Genomic DNA, 12,127 nt, shown 5'->3' on the forward strand with positions numbered 1-12,127 from the left:
TTGGGCAGCGTCACTCATCCTGTGAGTGGAAACACCGCCATAGTGACAGTATTGGGCAGCGCCACTCATCCTGTGAGTGGACACACCGCCATAGTGACAGTATTGGGCAGCGCCACTCATCCTGTGAGTGGACACACCGCCATAGTGACAGTATTGGGCAGCGTCACTCATCCTGTGAGTGGGCACACCGCCATAGTGACGGTATTGGGCAGCGCCACTCATCCTGTGAGTGGACACACCTCCATAGTGACGGTATTGGGCAGCGCCACTCATCCTGTGAGTGGACACACCGTCATAGTGACAGTATTGGGCAGCGTCACTCATCCTGTGAGTGGACACACCGCCATAGTGACAGTATTGGGCAGCGTCACTCATCCTGTGAGTGGACACACCGCCATAGTGACAGTATTGGGCAGCGTCACTCATCCTGTGAGTGGACACACCGCCATAGTGATTGTATTGGGCAGCGTCACTCATCCTGTGAGTGGACACACCGCCATAGTGACAGTATTGGGCAGCGTCACTCATCCTGTGAGTGGACACACCGCCATAGTGACAGTATTGGGCAGCGTCACTCATCCTGTGAGTGGACACACCGCCATAGTGACAGTGTTGGGCAGCGCCACTCATCCTGTGAGTGGACACACCGCCATAGTGACAGTATTGGGCAGCGTCACTCATCCTGTGAGTGGACACACCGCCATAGTGACAGTATTGGGCAGCGTCACTCATCCTGTGAGTGGAAACACCGCCATAGTGACAGTATTGGGCAGCGCCACTCATCCTGTGAGTGGACACACCGCCATAGTGACAGTATTGGGCAACGTCACTCATCCTGTGAGTGGGCACACCGCCATAGTGACAGTATTGGGCAGCGCCACTCATCCTGTGAGTGGGCACACCGCCATAGTGACAGTATTGGGCAGCGCCACTCATCCTGTGAGTGGACACACCGCCATAGTGACAGTATTGGGCAGCGCCACTCATCCTGTGAGTGGACACACCGCCATAGTGACAGTATTGGGCAGCGTCACTCATCCTGTGAGTGGACACACCGCCATAGTGACAGTATTGGGCAGCGCCACTCATCCTGTGAGTGGAAACACCGCCATAGTGACAGTATTGGGCAGCGTCACTCATCCTGTGAGTGGAAACACCGCCATAGTGACAGTATTGGGCAGCGTCACTCATCCTGTGAGTGGAAACACCGCCATAGTGACAGTATTGGGCAGCGTCACTCATCCTGTGAGTGGAAACACCGCCATAGTGACAGTATTGGGCAGCGTCACTCATCCTGTGAGTGGAAACACCGCCATAGTGACAGTATTGGGCAGCGCCACTCATCCTGTGAGTGGAAACACCGCCATAGTGACAGTATTGGGCAGCGTCACTCATCCTGTGAGTGGACACACCGCCATAGTGACAGTATTGGGCAGTGTCACTCATCCTGTGAGTGGACACACCGCCATAGTGACAGTATTGGGCAGTGTCACTCATCCTGTGAGTGGAAACACCGCCATAGTGACAGTATTGGGCAGCGCCACTCATCCTGTGAGTGGACACACCGCCATAGTGACAGTATTGGGCAGCGTCACTCATCCTGTGAGTGGAAACACCGCCATAGTGACAGTATTGGGCAGTGTCACTCATCCTGTGAGTGGAAACACCGCCATAGTGACAGTATTGGGCAGCGTCACTCATCCTGTGAGTGGACACACCGCCATAGTGACAGTATTGGGCAGCGTCACTCATCCTGTGAGTGGACACACCGCCATAGTGACAGTATTGGTCAGCGTCACTCATCCTGTGAGTGGACACACCGCCATAGTGACAGTATTGGTCAGCGTCACTCATCCTGTGAGTGGACACACCGCCATAGTGACAGTATTGGGCAGCGTCACTCATCCTGTGAGTGGACACACCGCCATAGTGACAGTATTGGGCAGCGTCACTCATCCTGTGAGTGGACACACCGCCATAGTGACAGTATTGGGCAGCGTCACTCATCCTGTGAGTGGACACACCGCCATAGTGACAGTATTGGGCAGCGCCACTCATCCTGTGAGTGGACACACCGCCATAGTGACAGTATTGGGCAGCGTCACTCATCCTGTGAGTGGGCACACCGCCATAGTGACAGTATTGGGCAGCGTCACTCATCCTGTGAGTGGACACACCGCCATAGTGACAGTATTGGGCAGCGCCACTCATCCTGTGAGTGGACACACCGCCATAGTGACAGTATTGGACAGCGTCACTCATCCTGTGAGTGGACACACCGCCATAGTGACAGTATTGGGCAGCGCCACTCATCCTGTCAGTGGACACACCGCCATAGTGACAGTATTGGGCAGCGTCACTCATCCTGTGAGTGGACACACCGCCATAGTGACAGTATTGGGCAGCGTCACTCATCCTGTGAGTGGACACACCGCCATAGTGACAGTATTGGGCAGCGTCACTCATCCTGTGAGTGGACACACCGCCATAGTGACAGTATTGGACAGCGTCACTCATCCTGTGAGTGGACACACCGCCATAGTGACAGTATTGGGCAGCGTCACTCATCCTGTGAGTGGACACACCGCCATAGTGACAGTATTGGGCAGCGTCACTCATCCTGTGAGTGGACACACCGCCATAGTGACAGTATTGGGCAGCGTCACTCATCCTGTGAGTGGACACACCGCCATAGTGACAGTATTGGGCAGCGTCACTCATCCTGTGAGTGGACACACCGCCATAGTGACAGTATTGGGCAGCGTCACTCATCCTGTGAGTGGACACACCGCCATAGTGACAGTATTGGGCAGCGTCACTCATCCTGTGAGTGGACACACCACCATAGTGACAGTATTGAGCAGCGCCACTCATCCTGTGAGTGGACACACCGCCATAGTGACAGTATTGGACAGTGTCACTCATCCTAATTGTTCCTGTTGTTCAGTTGTTCCTGTTGTTCAGTTGTTCCTGTTGTTCAGTTGTTCCTGTTGTTCAGTTGTTCCTGTTGTTCAGTTGTTCCTGTTCAGTTGTTCCTGTTGTTCAGTTGTTCCTGTTCAGTTGTTCCTGTTGTTCAGTTGTTCCTGTTCAATTGTTCCTGTTGTTCAGTTATTCCTGTTGTTCATGCATGCTCTTATACTTAATTGCTCTACTTCAATACAACTTTATTAAGCCACAAATTAGTTATGTAACTTGTATTCCCCTTTCTTTGGACCAGGAGAAACTTGTGGCTTGTGACAACCTGTCCTCTTAAAAAGAACGTCGCTTTTGGCCGTTTACCCGTATGGCCAAATTTAGACGTAATTTGAAAATGATAAAAAAATGAAAATAAATTTGGGATTTTTTTTTTCAACAACAGTAAGTTAAGGGTCTTCTGATAGGTTAGGTGGGCAGGAAATTCTCATAAAGTTTCAAAACGTTATGAAAAACGTTAATGGAAAGTCATCTATTCTAACCTTACAGAGTCGGCCGGACGACTCAAACAGAAAACGGAACAGTACGTCACTTTTGTGAGTCAATTTCATTTCAAATTACGTCCAAATTTGGCCATAGCGCCGCGCATACCAGCCGAAAGTGACGTTATTTTTAAGAGGACGGGTTGCTGGACCACCATGATGCTACTGTCAGTCACGCACAGTTCATCCTTCCATCGTATTACCAATAGAAACTCTCTCATCTTCTCATAGTTCCCTCTTCATCAATCCCCCTTCATATGGCTCCTGGTTACCTACCTGAGAAGGTCCATTCTATTCCCCAAGATACTGAAATGTGGGTTGTAGTCACTATAACTTGTGCTTGCAGGATGGGGGTGTTAGCTCATGGGCCCCGACTTGCCGTGCGTGGATCGTCTGATGTAATGACTCTTGCCCCACAGGACAGACCATCTTGCAGTGAGCAGTAGTTGACCTTGACAATCAGAGGCAGGCTGCCCGCTCAGACTAGTGACGCGAAGACCCCCATCTTGAGAGGTTATCTTGAGATAATTTCGGGGCTTAGTGTCCCCGCGGCCCGGTCCTCGACCAGGCCTCCACCCACAGGAAGCAGCCCGTGACAGCTGACTAACACCCAGGTACCTATTTTACTGCTTGGCAACAGGGGCATAGGATGAAAGAAACTCTGGCCATTGTTTCTCGTCGGCGCCCGGGATTGAACCTAGGACCACAGGATCACAAGTCCAGCGTGCTGTTCGCTCGGCTCCCATAAACAGAAAAATAAACTCCTTTCCATAAGTGGTACGGGATGACCTGTTCCCGCGTCCCTCGCTCTCACCCGTGGGAGAGAACAGATCCTTCTGGCCGCTCTTATACCCCCAAACAAACTCTTCATTCAACAAAACCATCAACCACTAACGTATGACGTTGGATCAACATCATCAATGCTCATACAATGCCGTTCGCAGGGATTTACCCGTGGGATGAGTAGTGATGAATCAACGCTGACTCGGCAACATTAGCTTATGAACGGAAGGACAAAGCGATGAGTATTATGACTGACAGGTGTGTATCAGGCGAGAATGATAGACACTCCGTCAGTGGCAGCTGATGAGCAGGGATTAATATACTCTGTGGCAGACCTGAGAGAGTTGTGTGGGGTACTTGTTAGTGTGGTGGTGGTGGTTGGTAATGGTGGTAGTGGTTCAGTAGTTCATGCTGGTTAGTGTTCATCATGCTGGTCAGTGTTCATCATGCTGGTCAGTGTTCATCATGCTGGTCAGTGTTCATCATGCTGGTCAGTGTTCATCATGCTGGTCAGTGTTCATCATGCTGGTCAGTGTTCATCATGCTGGTCAGTGTTCATCATGCTGGTCAGTGTTCATCATGCTGGTCAGTGTTCATCATGCTGGTCAGTGTTCATCATGCTGTTATAGCCTCAGTGTCACTGTCATAGCCTCAGTGTCACTGTTATAGCTTCAGTGACACTGTCATAGCCTCAGTGTCACTGTTATAGCCTCAGTGTCACTGTCATAGCCTCAGTGTCACTGTTATAGCCTCAGTGTCACTGTCATAGCCTCAGTGTCACTGTCATAGTCTCAGTGTCACTGTTATAGCCTCAGTGTCACTGTTATAGCTTCAGTGTCACTGTTATAGCCTCAGTGTCACTGTTATAGCCTCAGTGTCACTGTTATAGCTTCAGTGTCACTGTTATAGCCTCAGTGTCACTGTCATAGCCTCAGTGTCACTGTCATAGCCTCAGTGTCACTGTTATAGCCTCAGTGTCACTGTTATAGCTTCAGTGTCACTGTTATAGCCTCAGTGTCACTGTCATAGCTTCAGTGTCACTGTTATAGTCTCAGTGTCACTGTTATAGTCTCAGTGTCACTGTTATAGCCTCAGTGACACTGTTATAGTCTCAGTGTCACTGTTATAGCCTCAGTGTCACTGTTATAGCCTCAGTGACACTGTTATAGCCTCAGTGTCACTGTTATAGCCTCAGTGTCACTGTTATAGCTTCAGTGACACTGTCATAGTCTCAGTGTCACTGTTATAGTCTCAGTGTCACTGTTATAGCCTCAGTGTCACTGTCATAGCTTCAGTGTCACTGTTATAGTCTCAGTGTCACTGTCATAGCCTCAGTGTCACTGTCATAGCTTCAGTGTCACTGTCATAGCCTCAGTGTCACTGTCATAGCCTCAGTGTCACTGTTATAGCTTCAGTACCAATAGCATGATTAGACATCCTGTCACAGTATACCAAGAAAGGCAACAGTATACCACAGTACACCAGGAGAGCAACAGTATACCACAGTACACCAGGATAGCCAACAGTATACCACAGTACACCAAGAGAGCCAACAGTATACCACAGTACACTAGGAGAGCCAACAGTATACCACAGTACACCAGGAGAGCAACAGTATACCACAGTACACCAGGAGAGACAACAGTATACCACAGTACACCAGGAGAGGCAACAGTATACCACAGTACACCAAGAGAGCCAACAGTATACCACAGTACACTAGGAGAGCCAACAGTATACCACAGTACACCAGGAGAGCAACAGTATACCACAGTACACCAGGAGAGGCAACAGTATACCACAGTACACCAGGAGAGCCAACAGTATACCACAGTACACCAGGAGAGCCAACAGCATACCACAGTACACCAGGAGAGCCAACAGTATACCACAGTACACCAGGAGAGCAACAGTATACCACAGTACTCCAGGAGAGCCAACAGTATATCACAGTACACCAGGAGAGGCAACAGTATACCACAGTACACCAGGAGAGCCAAGAGTATACCACAGTACACTAGGAGAGGCAACAGTATACCACAGTACACCAGGAGAGCCAACAGTATACCACAGTACACCAGGAGAGCCAACTGTATACCACAGTACACCAGGAGAGGAAAGAGTATACCACAGTACACCAGGAGAGGCAAGAGTATACCACATTACACCAGGAGAGGCAAGAGTATACCACAGCACACCAGGAGAGGCAAGAGTATACCACAGTACACCAGGAGAGGCAACAGTATACCACAATACACCAGGAGAGGCAACAGTATACCACAGTACACCAGGAGAGGAAAGAGTATACCACAGTACACCAGGAGAGCAACAGTATACCACAGTACACCAGGAGAGGCAACAGTATACCACAGTACACCAGGAGAGGCAACAGTATACCACAGTACACCAGTAGAGGCAACAGCATACCAGAGTACACCAGGAGAGGCAACAGTATACCACAGTATACACCAAGGAAGACTAAGATAAACCCCAACAAATGTCTCTCTCTCTCATCTTGAGAGAAGGCCCTCAGCAGTGTTGACACTTGTCCACTCTACAAGTGTCTGGAGACAAACTCACACAAGTTTACACACCCTCAAGGTATTGCTCGAGCACTATATAGGAGGCTGAAGTGTTGTTCCTCCAGGAGGCACTCCAGGTGCTGGTGTGGGGGAGTCCGAGGCCCTTCAACACACACCCAAGGTTCCCACCAGGATTCCCTAATCATTTAACCCTCCACTTACGAAACCTGTACATCTTTCCCTCAATCTTGAGCCTTCTATTTATAAAACAGTTCATATGAGCACCGAAGCACTAGAAGGTTGTTTATAACAATAACAACCTTGGGTTGTGGAGTTTCCCAGCTTGTAAACTGTTTAATACAAAATTAAGCCGCTATGATTAACGAAAGATGTAGAGGTTTCGTAAGAGGTAAATGCTTGACGAACTGAGGCTCTTATCTTGACAGTGAAGTAACTACTGAATATTTTTACAAGGCGCAGCATATTGTCTCACAAAGGTCTCCGTGTTGATAGAGCCGACAAGTGACGGTTCTCAGCTCCGTTAAGAACACGGCGGTTGGGTACAAATGAGTCAAAATTAAATATAATGAAAGAAAAATAATTAAAAAAACTACTTATACCAAAAATTCAGCAAATTCTTTTTATAAATTGTCTTCATCATTGTATTAATTTGACGTGCCATAAAGTGCCATTGGCTGCCCCCTGATGTGGTGTTCACTACCCCTGATGTGGTGTTCACTACCCCTGATGTGGTGTTCACTACCCCTGATGTGTTGTTCACTACCCCCTGATGTGGTGTTCACTACCCCTGATGTGGTGTTCACTACCCCTGATGTGGTGTTCACTACCCCTGATGTGGTGTTCACTACCCCTGATGTGGTGTTCACTACCCCCTGATGTGGTGTTCACTACCCTTAAAGTGTTGTTCACTACCCCTGATGTGGTGTTCACTACCCCTGATGTGTTGTTCACTACCCCCTGATGTGGTGTTCACTACCCCTGATGTGGTGTTCACTACCCCTGATGTGTTGTTCACTACCCCCTGATGTGGTGTTCACTACCCCTGATGTGGTGTTCACTACCCCTGATGTGGTGTTCACTACACCTGATGTGGTGTTCACTACCCCTGATGTGATGTTCACTACCCCTGATGTGTTGTTCACTCCCCCCTGATGTGGTGTTCACTACCCCTGATGTGTTGTTCACTACCCCCTGATGTGGTGTTCACTACCCCTGATGTGGTGTTCACTACCCTTAAAGTGTTGTTCACTACCCCTGATGTGGTGTTCACTACCCCTGATGTGTTGTTCACTACCCCCTGATGTGGTGTTCACTACCCCTGATGTGGTGTTCACTACCCCTGATGTGGTGTTCACTACCCCTGATGTGGTGTTCACTACCCCTGATGTGGTGTTCACTACCCCTGATGTGTTGTTCACTCCCCCCTGATGTGGTGTTCACTACCCCTGATGTGTTGTTCACTACCCCCTGATGTGGTGTTCACTACCCCTGATGTGGTGTTCACTATACCCCTGATGTGGTGTTCACTACCCCTGATGTGGTGTTCACTACCCCCTGATGTGGTGTTCACTACCCCTGGTGTGCTGTTCACTACCCCTGATGTGATGTTCACTACCCTTAATGTGCTGTTCACTACCCCTGATGTGCTGTTCACTACCCCTAATGTACTGTTCACTACCCCTGGTGTGTTGTTCACTCCCCTTAATGTGCTGTTCACTACCCCTGATGTGCTGTTCACTACCCTTAATGTGCTGTTCACTACCCCTAATGTACTGTTCACTACCCCTGATTTGCTGTTCACTACCCCTGATGTGTTGTTCACTCCCCTTAATGTGTTGTTCACTATACCCCTGATGTGTTGTTCACTCCCCTTAATGTGCTGTTCACTACCCCTGATGTGTTGTTCACTATACCCCTGATGTGGTGTTCACTACCCCTGATGTGCTGTTCACTACCCCTAATGTGCTGTTCACTCCCCTTAATGTGCTGTTCACTACCCCTGATGTGCTGTTCACTACCCCTGATGTGCTGTTCACCACTCCTGATGTGTTGTTCACTATACCCCTGATGTGGTGTTCACTACCCCATGATGTGTTGTTCACTACCCCCTGATGTGGTGTTCACTACCCCTGATGTGTTGTTCACTATACCCCTGATGTGGTGTTCACCACCCCTGATGTGTTGTTCACTACCCCTGATGTGCTGTTCACTACCCCTGATGTGTTGTTCACTACCCCTGATGTGTTGTTCACTATACCCCTGATGTGGTGTTCACCACCCCTGATGTGTTGTTCACTACCCCTGATGTGCTGTTCACTACCCCTGATGTGTTGTTCACTACCCTTAATGTGCTGTTCACTACCCCTGATGTGCTGTTCACTACCCCTGATGTGCTGTTCACTACCCCTAATGTGCTGTTCACTCCCCTTAATGTGCTGTTCACTACCCCTGGTGTGCTGTTCACTACCCCTGATGTGTTGTTCACTACCCCTGATGTGCTGTTCACTACCCCTGATGTGCTGTTCACTACCCCTGATGTGCTGTTCACTACCATTAATGTGCTGTTCACTACCCCTAATGTGCTGTTCACTACCATTAATGTGCTGTTCACTACCATTAATGTGCTGTTCACTACCCCTGATGTGCTGTTCACTACCCCTGATGTGCTGTTCACTACCCCTAATGTGCTGTTCACTACCATTAATGTGCTGTTCACTACCGCTGATGTGCTGTTCACTACCATTAACGTGCTGTTCACTACCCCTAATGTGCTGTTCACTACCATTAATGTGCTGTTCACTACCCCTGATGTGCTGTTCACTACCCCTGATGTGCTGTTCACTACCCCTGATGTGCTGTTCACTACCATTAATGTGCTGTTCACTACCCCTAATGTGCTGTTCACTACCATTAATGTGCTGTTCACTACCATTAATGTGCTGTTCACTACCCCTGATGTGCTGTTCACTACCATTAATGTGCTGTTCACTACCCCTGATGTGCTGTTCACTACCATTAATGTGCTGTTCACTACCCCTAATGTGCTGTTCACTACCCCTGATGTGCTGTTCACTACCGCTGATGTGCTGTTCACTACCCCTGATGTGCTGTTCACTACCCCTGATGTGCTGTTCACTACCATTAATGTGCTGTTCACTACCCCTGATGTGCTGTTCACTACCATTAATGTGCTGTTCACTACCCCTGATGTGCTGTTCACTACCATTAATGTGCTGTTCACTACCCCTAATGTGCTGTTCACTACCATTAATGTGCTGTTCACTACCCCTGATGTGCTGTTCACTACCGCTGATGTGCTGTTCACTACCCCTGATGTGCTGTTCACTACCCCTGATGTGCTGTTCACTACCATTAATGTGCTGTTCACTACCCCTGATGTGCTGTTCACTACCGCTGATGTGCTGTTCACTACCCCTGATGTGCTGTTCACTACCCCTGATGTGCTGTTCACTACCATTAATGTGCTGTTCACTACCGCTGATGTGCTGTTCACTACCCCTGATGTGCTGTTCACTACCCCTGATGTGCTGTTCACTACCATTAATGTGCTGTTCACTACCATTAATGTGCTGTTCACTACCCCTGATGTGCTGTTCACTACCCCTGATGTGCTGTTCACTACCCCTGATGTGCTGTTCACTACCCTTAATGTAGCATCCCATAATAATACACAAATGCCATTCATCTGAGGGCTATTCACTGAGGTAATTACAGTGTATAACATGAACAATATTACAAGAAGCGTCTCAGTAACTCCTACCTCTCACCAAGGTGTTGTCCTCAGTGTCTAGGGTGTCCTTGGCGGCGTCTTTCATTGTGCCTCTCTCCAGCTCCACCTTGGTAATGTTCTCCTGTGGCATGGCGCCTTGTCCCGTCCGCTTGCTTGGCGAGGATAACACGTGGCACTGACTGATAGCGCTGAGAAGACGGGCGTCTGTCTCGCGTGAACTGGCTTCCTTATCTCTCAAAACGCATCTGTAACCTCTCTCTCGCTTATAAAGTGTTAAGTGGGGCACTTGAGGATGTTTGTAAGTGTGGGGAGAGAGAGAGACACGGGGAGGACAGACTGGTACTAATGGAGTGTGGAGGAGAGTTCTCTACCTGGCCGCAGGTGTCGCTAGGGTCGGCCAGGCTTCATAAACAACGTCACACCACCTGTCCACCTCCACGTCACAGGCTCCGCGGGTACATTTCGCCACGCGCCAGTGGTGATCAGGTTGGGCGTAAACATCACCTCACTTTAACACACACATACATTGGCCAGAAGGAAAGCAATCGGCACAAATATTTGCAATACTAAAATGTTTCACAATTAACAGTGGTTATTGTTGTACCACGTGGAGCCCCATTGCTCCCAGACACTTGTACACCCAGACACGCACACCCACACACACACGCACACCCACACACACACACAACAACTCTCGCCCTCTCAGCCACTCTCCCTCACGGTCGCTCTCTCCCTCTCCCTCACAGCATCCTTCCACACACTCCCTCTCTCCCTCACAATCCTTCTCTATCTCACAGCATCCTTCCACACACTCCCTCTCTCCCTCACAACCCGTCTCTGCCTCACAGCATCCTTCCCTCCCAAACTTCTGCTACAACCATTCTTCTAAGTACCTCATCCATCTCTCACTTATAACCTTCACGAATTGAAACAAATGGACATGAATACTGTGAGAACTGTGGAAGGAGTGTGTCCAAGAGGAACCTTAAGGTAGGGGTACACAAATGTTGATGGAGCTACAAACAAACCTGAGGAAATAAAAGAAAGGATCAGCAAAAAGTAACCTGATTTAATTGCAATAGTGCAAAGGAAAATAAATTATATGATCTCTGATGGAATACTTCTAGCGGGATATGAATATGACAGAAAACAAAGAGAAGGAGATGGAGTTGACGCCTAGTCAATCGGAAAGTGGAACTAGACAATCAAGATGCAAATGTATGCACAGGCTACATCACTGGGACTCTGACAGCAGATGGGAAAGACTTGTGGTGCTGGTAATTTACACAACCCGTCCTCTTAAAAGTAACTTCACTTTTCGCTAGTATGCGCGCTATGGCCACACTTTTCGCTAGTATGCGCGCTATGGCCAAAAATTGACGTAATTTGAAATGAAATTGGGTCACGAAAGTGACGTACTGTCCCGTTTTCTGTTTGAGTCCTCCGGTTTACCCGGTAAGGTTAGAAGAGGAAACTTTCAATTAACGTTTTTCATAACGTTTTGAAACTTTATGAGGATTTCCTGCCCTCCTAACCTATCAGAGGACCCTTAACGTATTGTTGTTGAAAAAAAAATCCCAAATTTATTTTCATTT

At 48.7% G+C, this 12,127-nt stretch overlaps 1 protein-coding gene across 5 annotated transcripts in view; it reads right to left on the minus strand.

Moving 5' to 3' along the window:
• The window catches only part of LOC123771941 (trichohyalin), an 83,794-nt gene extending 72,673 nt beyond the window's left edge, over positions 1-11,121 (minus strand). Inside the window, exon 1 of one of the 5 annotated variants that reach the window (XR_011230822.1) lies at positions 10,563-11,090. Coding sequence is in view for 4 of the 5 variants with exons in the window: in XM_069337760.1 (XP_069193861.1) it covers positions 10,563-10,662 (100 nt within the window). In the remaining variant the exon portion in view is untranslated. Of the gene's footprint in view, positions 1-10,562 lie in introns of all 5 variants that reach the window. The other 4 variants (XM_069337760.1, XM_069337758.1, XM_069337759.1 and 1 more) reach the window with 4 other exon arrangements.
• Positions 11,122-12,127: the final 1,006 nt, after the last annotated feature.

The sequence above is a fragment of the Procambarus clarkii genome, chromosome 38 (genome assembly GCF_040958095.1).
Source record: "Procambarus clarkii isolate CNS0578487 chromosome 38, FALCON_Pclarkii_2.0, whole genome shotgun sequence".
In the NCBI taxonomy this organism is placed as follows: Eukaryota; Metazoa; Arthropoda; class Malacostraca; order Decapoda; family Cambaridae; genus Procambarus; species Procambarus clarkii.